Source organism: Indicator indicator, chromosome 18, assembly GCF_027791375.1.
Source record: "Indicator indicator isolate 239-I01 chromosome 18, UM_Iind_1.1, whole genome shotgun sequence".
In the NCBI taxonomy this organism is placed as follows: domain Eukaryota; kingdom Metazoa; phylum Chordata; class Aves; order Piciformes; family Indicatoridae; genus Indicator; species Indicator indicator.
The window spans coordinates 20,230,339-20,254,179 of record NC_072027.1 but is presented as its reverse complement, the minus strand read 5'-3'; the positions used below and the strand labels follow the sequence as shown (position 1 = coordinate 20,254,179).

The window sequence follows — 23,841 nt, the reverse complement described above, 5'->3', positions numbered from 1 at the left end:
AATTAGACCAGGGGAGATTTAAGGTGGACATTAGGAGAAAGTTCTTCACAATGAGGGTAGTGAGATACTGAAACAGGTTGCCCAGAGCTGTGGTGGAGGCCCTGTCCCTGGAGACATTCAAGGTCAGAACTGATGAGGCTCTGAACAACCTGCTCTAGCTGGAGATGCTCCTGCTGACCACAGGGGGGTTGGACAAGATGAGCTTTGAGGATCCCTTTCAACCTGACACATTCTGTGATTCCAGAGGGGCTTAGGGAACATTAATCAGAACAGGAGACATTTCAGTCCCTGACTTGTAAAAGGTGTGGTCAGCACAAGGTGTCCAAAGTTAAGGTTTGGAGCAAGGCTGTGACCTTCATGCAGTGCTGCTGTAAAGCAGCCAGGCTGTGGCATTCATCTGGGAGATGACAATGGAAGGGTCTGGGTGGTTGGTGCTATCCAACCTACAAAAAGGCAAGAAACCAGACAGTCCTGGGAGCTATGATTCTGAAATTAGAAGAACAAACATTTTCTAAGAACCTAAGGTTTAGGAATGGGAATGAAAATATTATGGATTACATCCTAGAAAGGTTCAGTGAGGTGTGGGGGTTGTCTCTGTTCAGTTTTGCACCCTGTGGTGGTTTGGAAAGCTTTTGGTGTGCAAGGTTTTGGCTGTGAGGACGTGGAGAAAGATGGAGCTAGGTAGCATTTAAGTGGTGAGGTGAGGCAGGGTTGAGCTTTCATCAGCCTTGCCTTGCTGGGGGATCCAACTGAATGCACTGGAGCAGAGCTTGAAAGCTGATCAAAAGGCACTGGGGTCTAGGGCAGTGTGAAGATTCCTTGCTGGTATTAAACCCCCCCTGGATGTGGGATTGGTGTCCTCCATTCACACACTGCAAGTAAAATCATCTTGTGGCTCCTACAGAGATAAGTTTTGATTTCTCATCACCTCTTAGCCTGTGCAGTGTCCATTTCCAGGAAAGTCTCTACCAACGCATTCTGCAAGGCAGGGTTTTAAATGTTGCTGATGTGCATAGCATGGGTTGGGTTGGAAGGGACCTTAAAGATCATCTGGAGACCTGAGAGCAGCCTTCCAGTCCCTGAAGGGGGCCTACAAGAAGGAGGGAGAGAGACTGTTTGCACAGGCCTGCAGGGACAGGACCAGGAGCAATGGCTTCAAACTAGGGCAGAGCAGATTGAGATTGGATGTGAGGAACAAGTTCTTTACTATGAGGGTGGTGGAACACAGGTACAGATTGCCCAGGGAGTCTCCTTCCCTGGAGATATTCAAGGTGAGGCTCAACAAGCCCCTGGGCAACCTGATCTAGGTGAGGATGTCCCTGCTGACTGCAGAGGGGGATGGACTGGATGAGCTTGGGAGGTCCTTCCAACCCAGACCATTCTATGATCTGGTTCAAACCCCCTGGCATGGGCAGGGACACCTCCCACTTGACCAGGCCACATTCAGGCTGGCTTTGAACACCTCCAGGAGGAAGCATCCACAACCTCCCTAGGCAACCTGTTCCAGTGTCTCCCCACCCTCACTATCAAGAATTTCTTCCTCCTCTCCAGTCTCAGTCTGCCCTCTCCCCAGCTCAAAGCCATTGTCCCTTGTGCTATCACTCCAAGCCCTTGTCAAAAGTCTCTCCCCAGCTTTCTTGTAAGACCCCTCTCAGGTCCCTCTCCTCTAGTTTTGTAGGACCCCCTAGAAGGTCTCCCTGGAGCCTTCTCTTCTCCAGGCTGAACAAACCTAACTCTCTCATGCTGTCCTCATAGCAGGGATGCTCCAGCCCTGATCATCTTCATGGTCTCCTCTGGACCCACCTTGCTGCAGCCTCAGGCCTTTCATTCTTGTGCTGGATGTTTGTTGGAGGACTTTGTGGCTCTGCCCACGGGAGGTGTGGGCAGAAATGATCTGTGGACTGTCTGGGTGAAACCGTTCTTTGGTTGTCTGCAGAAGTCAGGCTGAGAGCCTTCAGGCTTGTTGTAGATGGTGCCTGCAAGGTCTTTTCACACACAGCCACAGGGAGCCTGTATGGTAGTGCTGGGGCAGCACTTCCAGGGCTATGAGCAAGGTGTTGGCTTTTGGGCTGCTTTGGATTGGGATTTTTGGGGGGTGATTTTGGTGGGTTTGGTTTTTTTGGGGTTTGCTTTTAGGGGTTTTTTGGGTTTTCTTCTGGGGTGTTTTGGGGTTTGCTTTTGGTTTTTTTGGGAGGTTTTCTTTTTGGGGTGTTTTTGGATTTGCTTTTTGTGTTTGCTTTTTGGGTTTGTTGGGATTGCTTCTTTTGGGGTTCTGGGTTTTTTTGGGGTTGCTTTTGGGTTTTTTGGGTTTGCTTTTGGGTTTTTTGGGTTTGCTTTTGAGGCTTTTTTGGGGTTTGTGTTTGGGGTGGTTATGAGTTTGATTTGGGTTTTTTGGGGGTTTGCTTTTTAGTTTTTTTGGGGGGGGTTGGTTTGCTTTTGAGGTGTTTTGGGGTTTGCTTTTGGGTTTTATTTTGAAGGTTTGCTTTTGGGTGTTTTGGGGGGGTTGTGTTTGGGGTGGTTTTGGGTTTGATTTTGGGGTTGTTTTGAGGGTTTTTGGGTTTGATTTTGAGGTGTTTTTGGGTTTGTTTTTGGGGCTTTTTGGGTTTGCTTTTGGGGTTGTTTTGGGTTTGCTTTTGGGTGTTTTGGGTGTTTGTGTTTGGGATGGTTTTGGGGTTGATTTTGGTTTTTTTTTGGTCTGGTTTTGGGGTTGTTTTGGGTTTTTGGGGGTTTGCTTTTGGGGTTGTTTTGGGTTTGCTTTTGAGGTGTTTTTGGGTTTGCTTTTGGGTGGGTTTTTTTGTTTGGTTGGTTTTTTGGGAGGTTGAACTTTTGGAGTTGCTTTTGGAGTCTTTGGGGTTTGCTTTTTGGGGTTTGCTTTTGTTTGGTGAGGCTCTCAGGCCATTTACTTCTGAAGCTGAGTATTATGATCCTGAAGGTGGGTAGCTAGCCAAAAATGAGAAGCTCATTTTTCTTTTTTTTTTTTTTTTAATTTTTTTTTTGGCTCACATTTAGCCAACTGGATGAAATGGGCAATTTTCCACACATGTTCTAGGCACTTGGCATCTCTGTCTGTCCTTCTTGGTCTGCACAGACCTACATTTCTCTTTCTTCAAAAGCTAAGCAGGGTTGAGTGGTTCCACAGCACTGTTTGCAGACACTGGGATACTGAGGATATGAGAATAAGTATGAGGACAAATATTTGGGCCACAAAAATGATCTGAGAAGCAAATGAACCCATCAGCCAAAGTAGAAATGGGATAATCCTGCTCTCCTGCTTTTAGTAGTGTCTCTTGTGGTAATAGTGACTGCTGACAAAAGCCAATAGAGTGGGAATTACTCATCACTGCTATGAAGCAGAATTAGGACAATTGTCCCCTGAGATTTGTTCATCAGGTACATGATAGTAAAATCTTTTGGGATTTCTAGTGGAAGGTTGTACTCTTGAAAGTCATCTTACATGGTGTGAGGGGTGCCTAAGCCCAAAAAGGGCAATGAATGAGGTTTTAGCTGAAGGCTGGCATCACCTGCCCAATCCAGAGAGGATTCTTTGGTCATTCCAAAAGATTTTTATGGGGTAGGTGAGGAAAAAAATCAGGGACACAAACATTTGCAATGAAGCAGTTTCTGCCCTGGGCAGCAGGTACAACACGGAGGACTGTGCCATAGTCCTGGAGGACTGTGTCATGGAATCATGGAATACCAGATTGAAGGGACCTTGAGGATCATCTGGTCCTACCTTTCAGGACCTTTTTGGTCCTGTGGTTTGTGTCATTAAAAATCAACTTAGTGACTTAGGTATTGCAAGAAAGAAAGTGTGTTGTCTTTGCTGGGATTTGTGGCATTGGGATAAAACTCATTGCAGCTGCAGCAGCCTCACCCCCACTGCTGAGTTTGTTCCAGTTCATGGCCCTGTTTTTTTGTCAGTCCTCCACCACAAGGGCAAAGGAGGAGAAAAGTGGAAAACAGATTGTGTGGCATTTCTCCATCTTCTCCCCACCTGCACTGGATCACCTTGAGCCTGTTTATTGCATTGGATGAGAAACTGAAGCCCACCTTCAATGCTGCTATCTCGTGGGTGTGACTTGCAGAATCCTAGCAAGCCCAGCTGCTGTCGGGGCACGGCTGCTGCTGCAAGGGCGAGAGGAGCTGAGTGGGAGGAGGCTGCAAGCGGGGCAGGGGGGTCCGCAGAGATTGGGCAGAGGGCCGGCGCTGCAGCGAGGATGAATCTCCGCGGGAGCAGAGGGGCAGGTCTCCAAGAAAGAGGTCGTCAAACACACTGCAGCAGCACGCCGACGGCACCGGACCTGGCTGGAGGCCCGTTTTTTTCCGGAGCCCTGCGCTGATTTAACCCTCTCCAGCGGATGCACTTTAGCACTGCAGCAGCAGGTCCAGAAGCGCGGACGGTTTGCGGCTCTTCCCCACCCACCCCCACGCACACACCTCTCCTCCTCACCGCGCCCACAGAGCTTCAGCAGCGAAGCCGGGGCGGAGACGAGGGGCGGCGGCGGCTGCACAGGAGCCGCACCCCTCGCCGGCTCGGCAGCGGCCACCGGGAGCTCGGGGCCCGGCTCACCGGGGCGGCTGCAACACGTGGGTGAGGACGGTGCGGCGGGGCGAGCCGCGGCTCCGGCGGGCAGCGGGGTCCCTCCGGCGGGCAGCGGCTCCCGCAGGCAGCAGGGCGGGGGCGGCTCCCGCCGGCGGCCCCGCCGCTGTTCGCCGCCGAGGTGCTGAACCGGAGCCAGCCGCGGCTTACGCGTCCTCCCCCGCCGCCACCTCCCGCGCAGCAGCTGGAGCAGGAGAAAGCGGATCCGGCGAGTCCCGGTCCCTCCTCCTTCCTCCTCCTCCTCCTCAGAGCCGCTGGAGGGAGAGCGAGGTGGGAACCGGTGAGCATGGAGCGGGCGGCGGCGGGGCCGGAGGCGGCCGGTGGCTGCTGCTCGCCGATTGCATGAAGCGGCCGGGCGGAGGCGGCGGCGGGGAGTGAGGCCGGGCCAGGGCCGGGCGAGGCGGCTCCGGGCTCCGGCAGCTCCCCCCACCCCCCTCCGGCCCCGGCCATGGCGGCGGCAGCTCGGCGGAGCCGCGGCGGGGCGGTGGTGCTGGGCCTGCTGCTGCTGCTGGGGCTCGGCACCGGGCGAGCGGCGGGAGGGCAGCTCCGTTACTCGGTGCGGGAGGAGCTGCCGCTTGGAGCCTTCGTGGGCAGCGTGGCGAGCGACCTGGGCGTGGATCCGCGGCGGCTGGCGGCCCGAGGAGCGCGGCTGACCTCGGGCAGCGGCCGCCAATACCTGGAGCTGGAGCTGGGCCGCGGGGCGCTGCTGGTGCGGGAGCGGATGGACCGCGAAGCTCTGTGCGAGCTCAGCCCCACCTGCTTCCTCAGCCTGGAGCTGGTCATCGAGCAGCCCATCGAGGTGCACAACGTGGAGGTGGAGGTTCTGGACATCAATGACAACGCCCCGCGCTTCCCCCGCCAGGATTACCGGCTGGAAATCAGTGAGTCTGCCCTGCCCGGGGCTCGCTTTCACATCGAGAGTGCCCAGGACCCTGATGTGGGCACCAACTCCGTGCAGAGCTACCAGCTCAGCCCCAGCCACCACTTTGCCCTGGACCTGAAAGGCTTCCAGAGTGGCAGCAAACTCCTGGAGCTGGTGCTGCAGCAGCCGCTGGACCGGGAGCAGAGTGCCCTGCAGCAGCTGGTGCTCACTGCTGTGGATGGTGGGGATCCCCCCAAGTCTGGGACAGCCCAGATCTCTGTGCGGGTTATGGATACCAATGACAACCCACCTGCCTTTGACCGGTCCACCTACACCGTGAGCCTTCTGGAGAACGCCCCGCCGGGCACACTAGTGGTCAAACTCAACGCCTCAGACCCTGATGAGGGCTCCAATGGGGATGTGATCTACTCTTTTGGCAGCTACACCCCACAGAAGGTGAGGCAGCTCTTTAGTGTGGACCCACACTCGGGGGAGGTGCGGGTGAATGGTACCCTGGACTATGAAGAGGCATCCTCCTATGAGATCTATGTCCAAGCCACCGATCAGGGCCCTGTCTCTATGGCTGGGCACTGCAAGGTGCTGGTCAACATTGTGGATGCCAATGATAACGTTCCTGAGGTGGTCCTGACTTCCTTGTACAGCCCAGTGCCAGAGGATGCAAAAGCAGGAACCGTGGTGGCCCTGATGAGTGTCACTGACCAGGACTCGGGGCTGAACAAGCAAGTGAGCCTGCGCATCCCCCCCGGCCTCCCCTTCACCCTCAACTCTTTCAAGAACTCCTACACCTTGATCACCCAGGGCAAACTGGACCACGAGAAAGCAGCAGCCTACAACATCACAGTTACAGCTACTGACTCTGGCAGCCCCCCTCTCTCCTCCCAGAAGGTCATCCACGTGGAGATCTCCGACATCAATGACAACCCTCCGCGCTTCGAGGAGCCTGTGTACTCAGTTTACGTCCCAGAGAACAACCCCATTGGAGCCTTGATGTGCACTATCAAAGCCACTGACCCAGACGTCGCCGAAAATGCCTATGTGTCCTATTCTCTCCTGGCTGGGGAGATCGAAGGGCTACCTGTCACCTCCTACGTCTCCATCAAATCTGACAGTGGCAACATGTACGCTGTCAGGTCCTTTGACTATGAGACACTGAGGGAGTTCCAAGTGGTTGTCCAGGCTCAGGATGCTGGGACACCACCGCTGAGCAGCACTGTCACTGTCTACATCTATGTGGTGGATGAGAACGACCACGCTCCCCAGATTCTGTATCCTACCTCAGCCAACAATTCAGCAGCCCTGGAGATGATCCCCCGCTCGGCCTATGCTGGATATTTGGTAACCAAAATTATAGCCATCGATGGGGACTCAGGACAAAATGCCTGGTTGTTCTTCCACCTGGTGCAGATGTCAGAGCCGGGGTTGTTCAGGATAGAGCTCCACACTGGGGAGATTAGGACTACTCGCAGACTGGGGGAGGAGAGCTCGCCCACTTTCAACCTGACAGTGGAGGTGAGGGACAACGGGGAGCCACCCATGTCCTCGTCGGTAACCATCACTGTTGCCGTGGTGGACAGAGTTTCCAAGATCATCCCTGACAGGAGGAGGCACGTTAAGGGCCCCAGCAGTTACTCGGAGATCACTCTCTATCTCATCATCGCTCTGAGTGCTGTCTCCTTCGTTTTCCTTTTCACCATTGTGGGGCTCAGCGTCATCAAGTGCTACAGATACAGCTTGTATGGGGACTCCTGCTGTGCAGGCTTCTGTGGGGTCCGAGAGCGCTGCCCTGCTGACTTATACAAGCAGGCCAACAACAACATCGACGCCAGGTTACCCCAGGGCTTGAAAGTCCAACCCCATTTCATTGAAGTGAGAGGCAATGGGTCCCTCACCAAGACCTACTGCTATAAGGCTTGCCTGACAGCGGGCTCAGGAAGTGACACTTTTATGTTTTACAACACCTGTGGCCCAACAGGGACTACTGGGCCCTCTGCAGTGGTGACTGAGAGGCATCTGACAGGACAGAGTGGGCAGAGTGCACAAAACCTGATCATACTTAAAAATGACTCCATGACTCCTAACGAGGTGAGGCTATGGTGAGGCTCAGGGAAGTGCTCTGAGCAAAGCTGTGCTCCAGGAGAAATTCAAGCTGGGGAGACTCTGCTTAATCTACCTCTCTTTTGGGCTCCCTGCCATGCAGCTATGAATTGTGGTTCTGATGAGTCTAATCTGTGCAATGCACTCTGCTTTTAGGTAAACTCTGGGACTTTCAGGGTCCATTTGGTAAGTTCAGTGTATGCCACTTCACCTTTGCAACTGTGCAGGGCGATGCCTCCTTCTCCCTTCTCTTACAGATCTCTCCCTGCTGCCAGAGACTGCTAGGGAGTGACATGCCTGGGTTTAAAGTTTTAATGCTGAAATTGATGTTGCAGGGGTTAAAAAAAAACAACCAAACAAAAAGTGATTAGCCTGGAAATCCATAGATTACTTGATGGCAGTTGCAGATGTTTGCAAATGCATTGATTTCATGCCTAGGCCAAGCTGCTGAATTTAGCTCATGGCACTAATAGGCTTTGCTTACTAACACAGTGGTGGTTTAGTTGTCTGAAACCTGCAGTTCCTCCTTTGATCATATTTGTTGTACCCAGTGCTGCATTTTGTGCTTTCTGGATGGTGACCGTCCAGTAAGTCCTGGTGGATGACAAGTTCTGCATGGCAGAGCAATGTGCCCTGGTGGCCAAGAAGGCCAATGGGGTCTTGGGGTGCATTCAGAGGAGTGTGTCCAGCAGATCCAGGAAGGTTCTCCTTCCCCTCTGCTCTGCCCTGGTGAGACCTCACCTGGAATATTGCATCCAGTTTTGGGCTCCCCAGTTCCGAGAGGGACAGGGATCTGCTGGAGAGAGTCCAAGGGAGGGCTGCAAGGATGCTGAAGAGACTGGAGCACTGGGGAGGAGAGGCTGAGAGCCATGGGGCTGAGAGTCTGGAGAGGAGAAGACTGAGAGGGATCTGATCAATGTCTATCAATAGCTGAGGGCTGGAGGTCAGGAGGGAGCAACTCTGCTCAGTTGCACCCTGGGATAGGACAAGGAGCAATGGATAGAAACTGCAGCACAGGAGGTTCCACCTCAACATGAGGAGGAACTTCTTCACTGTTGAGGGTCACAAAGTGACCCTGCAGTAGGCTGCTCAAAGAGTCTCCTTCTCTGGAGACTTTCAAGACCCCTCTGGATGTGTTCCTGTGTGACCTGTGCTGGATTCTATGCTCCTGCTCTGGCGGGGGGTTGGACTCGATGATCTCCAGAGGTCCCTTCCAACCCCTAACATCCTGTGAGCTGTGATCTTTGTGTAGGGGCTAACAGCAAGCTACCAATCACTCTGTTACAGAGTGACAGCTCCTACTGTGCTGGGTTGCTGTTGAGAAAAAGTGTTTAATAGCTATGGTTTGGCCAGCAGCCTATTAACCATTTCAATATTTGCCCACAGTGAAGAATTGGTGCTTGCTTTATGCCAGCAGGCAGGCAGCCTGCAGTCGGTGTGTGGTTTGCCTGCTCTCTACAGTTTTCTTCCTACATTCTAGCACAATTACATCCAGGAGGGCTCACAGGAGAGACTAATTCTGCATCACAAAAGGAGCAGTTTGCAGTTGCTGAGTGTTGTTTGTACCTTACCGTCGTGGCAGCCGTTTAAGATCCGTTTGTGCATTAAGCTTTGCTGTGCCTCCAGCCGTGGGAAAGCTAAAGGAGTGACTGCAGTGGGGAGGGAAGGAGCCTGACTTGGGTCTTAATGTCACAGAAATGCAATTTATTCCTTTAGATAATTTTCTTCCTCACATATGAAGACCTCAGCATCTCTTGCAAACCGTTGTGTAGTTGCACAGAGCTGCAGAAATCCTAAAGACTGGCAAATCTTCCATTAAAACTGTTTTTGGAGGGTGAGGATCATCCAGGCAAAACCAATCCAGTTAAGATGGGTGCAGTGGTTTTCTACCAGTCACAGTAGCAGGATACAGGGGGAGTATTTTTTTTCCTGTTTCCACGCAGTTTTTGCACCTTAATTTCTGAGTGGCTGAAATTTCCCAGTAGCTGAAGGGGGCTACAGGAAAGCTGGGGAGGGACTTTTTTTTTTTGCAAGGGCTTGGAGTGGTAAGAAAAGGAGGGGGATGGATTGAAGCTGGAAAAGTGGAAATGTAAACTGGATGTTAGGGAGAAATTCCTTCCAGTGAGGGTGGTGAGACACTGGAACAGGTTGCCCAGGGAGGCTGTGGATGTCCCCTCCATGGAGAAGTTCAAGCACAGGGTGGATGAGGCCTTGAGCTACCTGGGCTGGTGGGAGGTGTCCCTGCCCATGGCAGGGGGGGTTGGAACTGGCTGATCTTAAAGATCTCTTCCAATCCAACCCAGTCTGTGGTTCTATGCCTGCAATCTGTTTGCTACAGCAGGGAACATGAGCCATGCTCCATGTGTGCTGAAGAATCAGAGAGTGAAATACAAACCTTGACTGTGATTCATCTGGGGGGAGGGAGGGAAAAAGAGGAGCAGATGGCTTCACTTTGGACACAAGAGGGGCAGGAAATTCGTTTAGCAAACAGATTCCCCTCACATTTTAGGGAATCACTCTGCTGAGTGCAATGAATTGGCAAGTTTGGAAGTGGTGCAAATCAGGTTCTGGCCTCAGAGCCAGCCCAGACTTGGAGTGCAAAAGCAGAGAGGTGTGCAGAGCAAACTACTGCCTGCCTGCTGTGGTGGGTTGAAATTACCAACCCCCCCCAACTATTTAGGAGAAAACTACCCCCAAAAGAAATTTCCAGAGCAGCTGCGGTTGGGATGGAAGCAACTGAAGCTCTAGTTACAAGCAAACAAAAAATCTAGAGATATGAAATGCAATGAATGTGTGCAAGATACACAATAGATGTACAAGAGAGAGAGATTTCCACTTGATAAACAACACAGAAACTCCTCAGACCCCCCTGGATGGATCCAGGGAACCTGTTCACCTCCTCCCCCATGCTCTCTCTCCTTCACATTACCTCAGACAGTGGTTAAAACAGAGATTCTCTGGCTAGGCCTTGGGAGAGAGAGAGAGAAGTTGCAAGCAGAAGTGACAAGAAGAAGAGAGGAGAAGGAACTGTTTCTGCCTCTACTTTATATCCCATTAGTAATCCAATAAATTCTATAGCCCTCAGCATTATTTTCCTTTTGAATCCAATGGTCATTTATTTTACTTTCAGTCTTTGCAGCCAGGATCTAGGCTACAGTTCCCCTTTCATACTGTAACAGCTGCCAGGAGAGGATTCGATTGTTCAGCTCATTCTGTGTGATTTCAGTTGAGCTGCAATTCAAATCCTTCCTGTCATGAGCTCCTTAGGTCTCTGCTGCTCAGACTGTCCTGGGGTAGTAGGTCCTATGAAGACATTTCAGTGCCAGGTGTGCAGGAGCAAATGGGTGCACTTCCTGGCATTCACTAATTACTGGTTCCTAGCTAATTACAGGCTATCAAACCCTGTCTTTTCCCTCCTTTCAAGCTCATGCCACCCATTGCTTAGCAACATTGAATTCTGCTTTTTAAGGACAATAATCTTGGCATTGCTAGGTCCTTCAGAGAGCTGTGTTTCTCTTTCTAGTGGAAGTGAACTTCTACCCAGTCTTTAGAAGCCCAGTCCTTCCCCATGGCAACTTAGCAACAGGCAGCATTGTCCTCCTCTTGGTTTATGAAGTTCCTCTCTGATCCTTGTGTCACCTTTGGGTAATGCCAACAGGTTGCTTTGGGGTTTTATTGCAGTTTTTGGAAGCAACCCTGTGGAAAAGGACTTGGGGGTGCTGGTGGATGAGAAGCTGGCCAGGAGCAGGCAGTGTGAGCTTGCAGCACAGAAGGCAAATCACAGCCTGGGCTGCATCTAAATCACCTGCAGAGCCTGAGAGGATTCTGCCACTTTGCTCTGCTGAGACCTCACCTGGAGTCCTCTGTGCAGCTCTGGAGCTCTCAATTCAGGAAGGACCTGGAGCTGATGGAGAGGGTCCAGAGGAAGCCATGAAATGCTCAGGGGGTTGGAGCAGCTCTGCTATGAGGACAGGCTGAGGGAGCTGGGGGTGTTCAGCCTGGAGAGGAGAAGGCTCCAGGGAGACCTAATAGCAACCTGCCAGGACCTGATGGTAGGATGAAGATGAAGGAAGGATGGACAGAGACTGTATGCAAAGGCCTGCAGGGACAGGATGAGGGACAATGGCTTCAAACTAGAGCAGAGCAGATTGAGATTGGATGTTAGGAACAAGTTCTTTACTACAGGGGTGGTGGAACCCTGGAACAAGCTGCCCAGGGAGGTGGTTGAGGCCCCATCCCTGGAGATATTCAACGTGAGGCTCAACAACGCCCTGGGCAACCTGATCTAGTTGGGGATGTCCCTGCTGACTGCAGAGGGTTGGACTAGATGAGCTTTGGAGGTCCCTTCCAGCTTGGACCATTCTATGACTCTCTGATTTTGCAGCTGGGCTCTGCTGCACTGATGTTCTGCCACTTTCAGGTGAGGTTTTGGTGCTTTATTCTGAAGTCTCTTCCCTCATGTGCCTGTGAAGATGCTGAGTGATGCCTGCCTTGTGTCTTGTCCTTAGTTTAACTTTTCATCTCTCTTGTCTTGTTCTTACATTCTGCTTGGTTAAGCTCACTCCTTATGTCTTGTGTGTCATGACAACCTTTTCCCTTCAATCCAAGGATTAACAATCAAACCAACCAAGCCAAAACCACCAACAGAGCTTTTAACAGGAGCTTTGTGCCCCAGAAGGCAGCCTGGCACATTGCTAGCATGAGTCTGGATTCCAGTCTAGATTCTCGTCTGGATTCTTGATAGAATTAGATATAAACTCTTCTGACCACACATTTCTTCTTGCTTTTTTTAATTTTTTGTGGCTGACAAAATGTGCTGCACAGTGAGGAATTTGCATGGTGCTCTAAGGACACTTTTCAGACAGTTAAAGCAAAGCTGCATGCAGTGGTGGTAAGATCCAGGTGTTCATAGGAGTTTTCCAGCTGTTTGCTCTACCTCTGGGTCTTTCTCTGTGGTATGCATTTCAGAACCAGCTTGCTGAGCACAGAAACCAAAATATCAGGCAGTTTGCAAATGATCCTGAATTGGCTGGCAGTGTTGGTCTGCTGGAGGGGAGGAAGGCTCTGCAGAGGGATCTGTAAAGGGATCTGTCTGGGCTGGGTTGATGGGCTGAGGTCAGCTGGTTTAACAAAGCCAAATGCCAGGTACTGCACTTGGGTCTCAACAACCACCCCATAAAGCATAGAATCACAGAACTGTCAGGGCTGGAAGGAACCTCAAGGCTCAGCCAGTTCCAAGCCCCCTGCCATGGGCAGGGACACCTCACACTACAGCAGGTTGCTCACAGCCACATCCAGCCTGGCTGCAAAACCCTCCAGGGATGAGGCTTCCACCACCTCCCTGGGCAACCTGTGCCAGTCTCTCACCACCCTCATGGGGAACAACTTCTTCCTGACATCCAATCTGAATCTCTCCAGTTCTAGTTTTGCCCCATTCCCCTCAGTCCTATCACTCCCTGACACCCTCAAAAGTCCCTCCCCAGCATTCTTTGAGCCCCCTTCAGATACTGGAAGGTCACAAGAAGGTCTCCTGGGAGCCTTCTCCTCTCCAGACTGAGCAATCCCAACTCTCTCAGGCTGTCTCCATAGGAGCTCCAGTCCTCTGCTCATTCTTGTGGCCCTTCTCTGGACACATTCCAGAGATCTGCTAGGCTTCAAAACTGGATTTTAAACCCAGGACCCTGATGAAGAGTTGGAGGTATTAAGCTGCCCTTCATACTATGCAGAGCAGCTATAATTCTGCTGTTGCTCAATTCATTTGCTCCTCAGTATAATGAACTCCATTATAATATGGTCTCCTTGGAACCTTCTCCTCTCCAGACTGCACAACCCCAACTCTCTCAGTCTGTCCTCATTCCAGAGCACCTCCAGCCCTCTGCTCATCCTCATGGCCCTTCTCTGGGCACATTCCAGCATCTGCAGAGTTTCCCTGTACCAGGGGCTCCAGAACTGGATGCAGTACTCAAAGTGGGGTCTCAAATGATACAGGCCTGGGGCAGAGTGGCAGAAAAGGGTCTGGGGCTGCTGGTTACCAGCTGGCTGAACATGAGCCACTGTGTGCTCAGGTGGCCATGAGGCCACCAGTGCTGGCCTGGATTAGCAGTGGTGTGGGCAGCAGGAGCAGGGCAGGGATGGTGCCCCTGTAGTCAGCACTGGTGCCCCTGTACTCAGCACTGGTGAGGTCACAGCTTGAGTCCTGGCTTCAGTTTTTGTGCCTCTCAGTCCAAGAAGGACATTGAGGGGCTGGAGGGTGTCCAGAGAAGATTAACAAAGGTGGGGAAGGGTCTGGAGAAGAGGACTGGGGAGAAGCAGCTGAGGGAGCTGGGGGTGTTTAGTGTGGAGGAGGCTGAGGGAGACCTCATTGCTCTCTACAGCTCTTGAGAGGAGGCTGCAGTCAGGTGGGGGTTGGGCTCTGCTCCATAATCTCAGGTGAGAGAAGGAGAGGAAATGGCCTGAAATGTGCCAGGGGAGGGTTAGGTTGGAGATGAGAAAAAGTTTCTTTGTTGCAAGAGTGGTCAGGGACTGGCAGAGGCTGCCCAGGGAGGTGGTGGAGTCCCCATGGCTGGAGGTGTTCCAGACCCCTGTGGCCATAGCAACTGGGGCCATGGTTTGATGGCCATGGTGGGGTTGGGTTGCTGGTTGGACTGGAGGATCTTAGAGGCCTTCTCCAACCCAAACACTTCTATAAATCAAACCAACACCCAAGAAGGACACTTCTTGATACCACCTAAAAGTGTGAGCCTGTTTTGAAGTGTCTAAATCCAGTCAAGCCACAGCACCAGCTGGAGCTCTCTTTCTCACAGAGGCTTTCAAGGTATTAGTGGTGGAATATTTTACAATCTCAGTTCAAGACCTTAAGCTTTAAGAAATTCTGCAGCCTCACTGACATTGGACAGGTTCACTGTAAATGTTTGTTGTGTTGTTTAGTGGCAGCCTCTGAACCTGTTCAGCTAAGCAGGGGCAGTGCTCCCTGCTTCAGGGCAGTCACACTCTTGGACTGATGCTTCCTGCTGTGCCAGCACAAATTGGCAGCCAATATTAAGCAGAGAAAGGTTTTTCCCTCCTCCACTCCTCTTAGAATTCATTAAACCAACTTTGCAGAAGCACCTGATTGTTCCCTTCTCTTCAGTTGTCTCAGAGTTGGAAATGCAAATGAACCCTGCCAGGAAGAAAATTTTGGGCTCCTGACTGAGTCCCTTTCCCAGTTTCTATTCAGAGTTCTTGTGTGATCCAAACATGCCCAGACTAGAAATGGTTTGCATTCCACATCTGATTCTGAACGTTCACAGAAGGAAGTCAGGAATAGGGGATTGAGTCCACCATTAGTAAGTTTGCAGATGACACCAAGTTGGGGGCAGGAGTTGAGCTTTTAGAGGGTAGGAGGCTCTGCAAAGGGACCTTGCCAGGCTGGACAGATGGGCAGAGTCCAACAGGATGGCATTTAACAAATCCAAGTGCCAGGTGCTTCACTTTGGTCACAACAACCTCATGCAGAACTACAGGCTGGGGACAGAGTGGCTGAGAGCAGCCAGGCAGAAAGGGACCTGGGGGTGCTGGGTGACAGCAGCTGAACAGGAGCCAGCAGTGTGCCCAGGTGGCCAAGAGAGCCAATGGCATCCTGGCCTGCATCAGGAACAGTGTGGCCAGCAGGAGCAGGGAGGTCATTGTGCCCTGTGCTCAGCAGGACTGCTTAGGACACACCTTGAGTCCTGTGTCCAGTTCTGGGCTCCTCAGTTCAAGAGAGATGTTGAGGGACTGGAAGGTGTCCAGAGAAGGGCAACAAAGCTGGGGAGGGATCTGGAGCACAGCCCTGTGAGGAGAGGCTGAGGGAGCTGGGGGTGTTCAGCCTGGAGAAGAGGAGGCTCAGGGCAGACCTCATTGTTGTCTACAACTACCTGAAGGGAGGTTGGAGCCAGGAGGGGGTTGGGCTCTTCTCCCAGGCAACCAGCAGCAGAACAAGAGGACACAGTCTCAAGCTGTGCAGGGGAGGTTTAGGCTTGAGGTGAGGAGAAAGTTCCTCACAGAGAGAGTGGTTGGCCATTGGAATGTGCTGCCCAGGGAGGTGGTGGAGTCACCATCCCTGGAGGTGTTCAAGAGGGGATTGGAGGTGGCACTTGGTGACATGGTTTAGGTAGTCATGAGGTGCTGGGTGATAGGTTGGACTTGATGATCTCTGAGGTCTTTTCCAGCCTTGTTGATTCTATGATTCTGTGATGAGTCCATGAATAGAAGCCTCTCTTTCCCCACACCTGTCAGCATTATCTCCCTGGAAAATAAGCAGAGCTGTATGGGGTCAGGGACCCTTTGGTTCTTGCTTCAAAGGGAATATCTCTGACAAATGGACCTGGTGTGGTTCTGTCCTGCATTTGTGTGCCAACAGGAAGCGAGCAGGATGTTTTTAGCAGTCTCAGCAGCTGGTAACTGTTTGTAAATGTTTGATTCATGCTTCTGCACCTTGAGCCAGGTCTGCTTCTGACAGCCACAGACATGAACAGGAGGCTTTGCAGGGAGAGGACAAAACCCAGACAACAGGAATAAGAAACCTAGCAGAAATTCCTTTGATCCCAGGGACAAATCCTGATGTGTTCAAGTATCAGCTAAAAAAGAGAAGTGAGCAAAATCATAGAATGGCAAGGGTTGGAAGGGACCCCCAGAGATCACTGAGTCCAACCCCCCTGCCAGAGCAGGGTCACACAGGAACACATCCAGGTGGGTCTTGAAAGCCTCCAGAGAAGGAGACTCCACAACCTCTCAGGGCAGGCTGCTCCAGGTCTCCAGCATCCTCACAGCAAAGAATTTTCTCCTCATGTTGAGGTGGAACTTTCTGGGTTCCAGTTTATGTCCTGACACTGGGCACCACCAAGCAGTGCCTGGCCACCCACCCTGCAGATATTTGCAGCCACTAATAAGGTCTCCTCTCAGCCTCCTCTTCTCCAGGCTCTCTAGTCCCAGGGCTCTCAACCTTTTCTCAGCACAGAGATTTTCCCAGTCCCTTCATCATCCTTGCAGCCCCTGTTGGGCACTCTCTAGTGTGCCCTTAGGTTCTGTTTGTGTCAATGTGCTTTCAGCTACATCTGTTCTCCACGACCCAGTGGTGCAGGATTCACTTCCCCCTGCTTGTGCAGTCTGGAAGCGAGTGATGTTTTGCAGCTCCATTTTCTTCTGCTATACTTCCCCTTTCTCCATCAGACTTCCCAGCTGGTTGGTTGCAGCTGGTCTCATTCATGCTTGTAGGTAAGTGGCTGGCAGAATGTAACCCCAGTGCCTGGAGGAATGAGCAGGAGCAAAGTGTTAGGTGACAAGTGGTGCCCCTCAAGGGGTCTGTACTGGGACCAGTGCTGTTCAATAGCTTCATCAGTGGTACAGTGAGATTGAGGCAGCCTCAGCAGGTGTGCTGATGATAGCAAGCTGAGTAGGGTGGTTGATAAGACTGAAGGATGGGGTGGGTTCCATCCAGAGGGACCTGGACAAGCTGGGGAGGTGGATTGAGGAGGCTCTCATGAGGTTCAATAAGGCAAAGAGCAAGATCCTGCACCAGGGTCAGGGCAATCCTCAATATCAATCCAGGCTGGGGAATGATGAAATTGAGAGCAGCCCTGAGGAGAAGGACTTGGGGGTGATGGGGGGGCAGAAGCTGGACAGGAGCCAGCAATGGTCACTGGCAGCACAGAAGGCCAAGGGCAGCCTGGGCTGCATCCAAAGCAGTGTGGGCAGAGCTGGAGAGAGAGGATCCTGCCCCTCTGCTCTGATCTGGGGAGACCCCACCTGCAGGGCTGGGGCCCCCAACACAAGGCCATTGATCTGATGGAGCAGGTCCAGAGGCAGAGGGCCATAAACATGATCAGAGGGCTGGAGAACCTCTGCTGTAAAGAGTCTGGGAGAGTTGGGGCTGTTCAGTCTGGAGAAGAGAAGGCTCCAGGGAGACCTTAGAGCTGCACTTCAGTATCTGAAGGGGATCTACAGGCAGGCTGGGGAGGGACTGTCCTGAGGGGCTGTGGGGATAGGACAAAGGGCAATGGTTTGAAACTGGAGCAGGGGAGATTTAGGTTGGACATCAGGAGGAAGTTCTGCACAGTCAGGTTGGGGAGACACTGGAACAGGCTGCCCAGGGAGGGGGTTGAGGTCCTGCTCTTGGGGACATTCAAGATCAGAATCCCTGTGACCCTGGGCAGCCTGCTGTAGCTGGAGGTGTCCCTGCTGACTGCAGGGGGGTTGGACAAGATGAGCTTTGAGGGTCCCTTCCAACCTGTGATTCTGTGTCTGTGAAGCTGGTGCAGTGACAACCACCTCCAGCTCCTGGGGAGGCTCTGACTCACTTGGCAGCTCTGATGCTGTGTGCTGTTACTGAAGAGGAGAAAGCAGGTGGGGGGAGAAACAGGGAATGGTTGGGCACTTCTGTGCCTGGTTGTGTGGTGATGAGTGGCAAGGGCAGGGCTACTGGGCTTGATATGTGGCTTCCAAAAATCTCTGAGGGAAATGGCACCTAAGATTCAGTGAATGGAGTGGCTGGCATGGGATAACCAAGGTCTTGTAATGAGCTGGGGAGGTAAAAGGAACCAGAATATCTTTCTCAGCATTGTGTGACGTGGTGAGAGCATTGGGATATCCAACTGGGAAGCATCTGGACCACTTCAGAGTCTGTGTTCCTCTTTGTGCTTCCTCTGTGTGCTTCCTGGCCAGCTGTACCTTCTCCTGGTGGTGCTGATCTCTGACACAGCTACACTTGACAGGGCTTTGCAGGTGTGGTGCTTTCGTGTTGCACCACACCACAGAAAAATCTGGAATTTACCTCAAGAAGTAGATTACCACACTGCACAGAACCTGGAAGTAAAATGAAATCATTATTTAGAAAAAAAAAAAAAAAAAAAACAAACCAACAAAACCAAACAAACTAAATGCAAAAAGCATAAAAGGTAATAAAGATAGAAAAAAAATATATTTGCATCTAAAACTAGACAGGAGCCCAGGCACCAACCTGGACAGATTCCCCTGGACAGATGCCCCTGGACAGATCCCCTGGACAGATCCCCCTGCACAGATGCCCCTGGACAGATCCCCCTGGACAGATCCCTCTGGACAGATGCCCCTGGGCAGATCCCCCCTGCAGCAGCCCCCAGGCCATGCTGCCTTACCTCCCTCACTCTTTTCCCACCTGAATGATTTTATGATTCTGTGTAGTCTGCCTTGACCTTAGTAAGGCTTTGGACACTGCCTCCCATAACATCCTTGTGAGCAAGCTCAGGAGGTGAGGAGATAGCAGAGCAGGCAGTGAGAAGGAGCAGGAACTGCTGAGACAAGAGAGCCCAAAGGGTGGTGGTCAGTGGTGCCAGGGCCAGCTGGGGAGCTGTGACCAGTGGAGTCCCCCAGGGAGCAGTGCTGGGTCCTGTCCTGTTCAACATCTTCATCAATGACATTGATGAGGGGACAGACAGACAGACAGAGTCTGCTCAGAGAGTTTGCTGCTGATACCAAACTGGGAGGCTTGGCTGAGACACCTGAAGGCTGTGAGGCCATTCAGAGACTTGGAGAGGCTGAGGGCTGGGCACAGAGGAACCAAATGAGGTTCAACAGGGATGAGTGCAGAGTCCTGCAGCTGGGCAGGAAGAAGAAACTGCAGCAGGACAGGTTGGGAGGGGATCTGCTGGAGAGCAGCCCCAAGGAGAAGGAGCTGGCAGTGCTGGTGGGCAGCAAGTTCTGCATGGGACAGCAATGAGCCCTGGGGGCCAAGAAGGCCAAGGGGGTCCTGGGGGCATTCAGAGTGTGTCCAGCAGAGCCAGGGAAGTTCTTCTCCCCCTCTGCTCTGCCCTGCTGGGACCTCACCTGGAATATTGCATCCAGCTCTGGGCTCCCCAGTTCAAGAGGGACAGGGATCTGCTGGAGAGAGTAGCAGCAACCAGAGAACTGTTTGGGAGCAATTCTAAAGTGCCACAGCTTCTGGATAGCAACCTTGGAAGATGCCACAGCTCCTGTTTGCTGCTGTTGCTGTCCTATTGCCATGGTGAACACTGGAGTGAATGAGCAATGGATTTCTAACTGATGACTTCCTCCTGCCATCCTCTCTCATTTCTGATCTGCTGTCTGCAGGTTCCCACTGCTACACAACACAGATTTTTGTCTTCTGGCCAAGAGCTTGAAAGCTCTCAGCTGAAAACAAAAACCTCTATACTGTAAGCATGTGGCTGCTGCCCTCTTTTCTCACTCCCACCCAACTCAGGCTCTTCCAGCTCTTTGAGATGATCTCCCTTCATTTCTGTTTTACCTGGGGCTGTTTCACCTTCCTCCTCCTCTCACTGTACCAATCACCACCCTGCACCTCTCCAACAGCAAAACCAGAGCACAGGCTCTTTCCCATCCCCAGCCTGGCAGTACCCCTGCTAGGAGAAAATGCCCAGCAGAGGACAAGTCAGACCTTGTGGTGTCAGCACCCTTCATGCCTCAAGAAAAGCAAACCCAGGAGAGGATCTGAGCAATGTGTGCTCTTTTCTACCCTCCTGCATTGGCTATTCCTGCATGGTTGACTTTAAGAGTTGCTTTGACATCCCTGGGACTGGGGCCAAAAATGGAATGAAGCAGAAAATACTAGAAGCATGCATAACAGGCTCCTTGTCAAGCCTCTTTCTGCTACACTCAGCAGAACCTGAGCATGCCAGGGAACTGGGGGACTAAATGGGAAGGAAACTGCTAGCACAGATGCTTAATGTGTGGTTGCAAACAGCAGCCTTCTCCCTGTTGTGTAAGTCAGACCATAAAGACTACCAGGGCTGTGCAGCATCCAAGAGCAGCTCAGGCCTGAGTGGTGCTGGAGCTGGGAAATAATGGTGACAGAAGCACAGTGTGAGTTGTAATTGCTCCAGTTTTGATTTGCATCAAACCTATTGATCCAGGGCAAAGCAGACCTCAGGCCTCCAGAGGAAACCCAGAGTTGGCTTTAAATAATTCAGGATATTCAACCCTCTTTTTTTTTTTTTCTCTTCCAAGTAATGGGACAAAATTCTTTCCTGATCTGGCTCCAGTATCTTGCAGAGAATGAAACCATTACTGTCATATATTATTTGTGTGTTTGGCACTGGCCAAGACAGCCCAGGAGTGAGTGGAGTCCATTATGTTTCTGGACACAAGTTGTCTCCTGGAATTCAAGTGCCTGAAGTTAAGCCCTGGCTGTGGTACCACCTCCAGAATAACTTCTGGAGAATCCTGAGAAATCACCTTGCTGGATGCTTAGGGCTTTGTTTTAAGGCACCTGAAGCCTGCAACCATTGGTTGGAGCTGAAAATGAGTCTGGTGGTCCCCTGACAGATTTTTCTGGAGCAATTTCTTTGAGCAACAGAGGATTGGTTAATTATCTTTTCATTTTGCAAGCCATCCTCCTGCATGTGCTGAGGTTTGTTGGTCCAAGAGTGAAGCTGGAACTCTCCTGCCCACCTGAGCATCTTATCTCACCAGTCCTCAGAGTCTGGTGTGGCTCTTTGTGTATTCCCAACCTGATCCTGTGGATCCACATTTTTTCCTCTCCAGAGTTCAAGGTCTTGCCTGAAGTTAATTGAACAATTCATGAAAAATCAGAGCTCATTTTTCATATTTTCCCCCTTCTACCTCTTTATTTCTTCTCCTGAATATGGAGAATGTAGTAGTTCTTCAGCAGAGCACTTCTGTCCTTTATAAAAGACATTCATAGAATCCTGTGGGTTGGGTTGGAAGGGATCTTAAAGCTCAGCCAGTTCCAACCCCTTGCTCATGGCCCTGTTCAACCTGGCACTGAACACCTCCAGGGAGGAGGCAGCCACAGCCTCCCTGGGCAGCCTGTGCCAGTGTCTCCCCACCCTCACTGGAAAGAATTTCTTCCACAACCCCAGTCTCAAACTCCCCTCTCCCAGCTCAAAGCCATTCTCCCTCATCCTGACACTCCCAGCCCTTGTCCAAAGTCCCTCCCCAGCTCTCCTGGAGCCTCCTTCAGGTACTGGAAAGCTTCTCTAAGATCTCCCTGGAGCCTTCTCTTCTCCAGGCTCCACAGCCCTAACTCTTTCAGCCCATCCCCACAGCAGAGGTTCTCCAGCCCTCTAACCATCTTCACGGCCTCCTCTGGACCTGCTCCAGCAGTTCTCTGTCCCTCTTTTGTGGGGGACCCCAGAACTGGATGCAGTGCTGCAGGGTGGGGGGTGTGAGTCTCTGCAAATCTGATACAACCCAGAGCAGTCCTCTGCAGTGCACTAAATGCCAGCAGAAACCTCACAGCAGAGAGGTCACCCCCCCAGGGTCCCTTGGCAGGGCAGGGAGAGTCTGTTTCATATATCCCCAGGCAGCTGCTCTTCAGTTTGAGTTTCCTCAGCTTAGCAGGTAAAGAGGCAATGTCTGCTCTGGATTGATGATGGCTTTTAGTTGCTGTGCCCAGAATGGTGATGAATATAGGAAGTAGCTGCCCACCACTTGCCAGCACTAAATGTCATTCCACAGAGATCATCTCTAGCCAAAGGCCTTAGCATGCCAACAAGTTCCTCTGCTACAGAGCCACCCACCCTTTGTGTGCCTCTCTGGAAAGTCTTCCTATGTGGCAGCTCTGAATGGTCACAAAAATGCAGCAGCCTGTGGTGGGTTGAAATTACACCCCCCCAACTAATTAGGAGGAAACTACCCCCAAAAGAAATTGCCAGAGCAGCTGAGGTTGGGATGGAAGCAACTGAAGCTCTAGTTACAAGGAAACTAAAGTCTAGAGATATGAAATGCAATGAATGTGTGCAAGTTACACAATAGATGTACAAGAGAGAGATATTTCCACTTGATAAACAACACAGAAACTCCTCAGAACCCCCCTGGATGGATCCAGGGGATGTGTTCAGCTCCTCCCCCACTCCCTCCCTCCTTCCTATTACCTCACACAGTAACTAAAGCAGAGATTACCCTGACAAGGCCACGGGGGAGAGAGAGAGAAGTTGCAAGCAGAAGAAACAGAAGAAGAGAGGAGAAGGAACTGTTCCTGCCTCTGCTCTATATCCCATTGACAATCCAATGAATTCCATAGCCCTCAGCATTATTTTCCTATTGCATCCGATGGAAATTTATTTTACTTTCAGTCTTTGCAGTCAGGATCTAGGCTAAGGTTCCCCCTTCAAAGTGTAACACAGCCCCACGTAGACTCTTCTGGACAATGGGAAGAAATTCTTCCCAGTGAGGAAGGAACAGGTTGCCCAGGGAGGCTGTGGCTGCCCCCTCCCTGGAGGCCAAGCTGGATGAAGCCTTCAGCACCGTGGGCTGGTGGGAGGTGTCCCTGCCCGTGGCAGGGGGTTGGAACTGGCTGATCTTCAAGGTCCCTTCCCACCCAGCCCATGCTGTGGATCTGTGAGACCTAGGCAGCTGCAGCAGCTTTGCAGCAGTGTCTGCCCCACGTTAATGACCTTGTCTTGGCCTTTTGTTTCTGCAGCCAAAGCAACCCAACCCTGACTGGCGCTACTCTGCTTCCCTCCGGGCAGGAATGCAAAGGTATGTAAGGATGTTTCTCCACTGGGAGGGGAAATTCTGTGTCCTCTGTGGAATGGGCAGAGCTGCCTGGCTCCTCTGATGCCTTAAACTGAGGATATCTGTGGGTTGAGATGGAAAGCTCCTGAGTTCTGCTCCTGAGGTCTGCTCCAAGCATTACAGATCCAGGCTGTCTGCATCTTATGCTCTTATTTTGCTTCCACAGATCTGTGCCTTTTTATTTTGTGTTTACCTCCTGCCTTTTTGGTTTTTCCCCCCCCTACATTGACTGTCAAGGCATAATTGCTCCAATTATTGAATTATTTAACTGTGCTTATACACCTTCTGTTTACTTTAAAGCTGCTTGCAGTCATCAATGCTGATTCCCTTTCCATAGGTTGCCTGCAGCATTGATGTTTTTTTGCCATCTTGTCTCTCATTACCACCAAAGTGCTGTGCCTGCAGTCAAGTTTATTAAGCAGTCAAGATGATTAGTGCAGTTTAAAGGACCTTTTGAAGAGGGGAGAGGGGGTTGGGAAGAAGGAAAAGCGAATCTGGGTCCAAATCTTTGCAAGTCCTCTACTTTGCAAGGCCTTTACCAAACCCACCAAGTCCTCTACTTGGTAATCACACATAGCCCCCAGCAAGAATTTGGAGAATTACCCCCCAAAATAAATGGCCAGAGTAGCTCAGAAGGTTTTGGAAGCAAATGAAGCTCTATTTACAAGCAAACTAAAATCTGGAAACATGCAATGCAGTGAATGGGTACAAAATACACAATAGTTTACTTCCATTTGCAACTTATGAACCACAC

General features: G+C 51.5%; 1 protein-coding gene across 1 annotated transcript in view; it reads left to right on the top strand.

The window, feature by feature from the left end:
- Window positions 1-5,048: 5,048 nt before the first annotated feature.
- LOC128973117 (protocadherin alpha-C2-like) overlaps window positions 5,049-23,841 on the top strand; it is an 88,149-nt gene continuing 69,356 nt past the window's right edge. Inside the window, exons 1-2 of the mRNA XM_054389327.1 lie at window positions 5,049-7,565; window positions 22,993-23,051. Of these exons, the coding sequence (XP_054245302.1) occupies window positions 5,049-7,565; window positions 22,993-23,051 (2,576 nt within the window). The remainder of the gene's footprint in view (window positions 7,566-22,992; window positions 23,052-23,841) is intronic.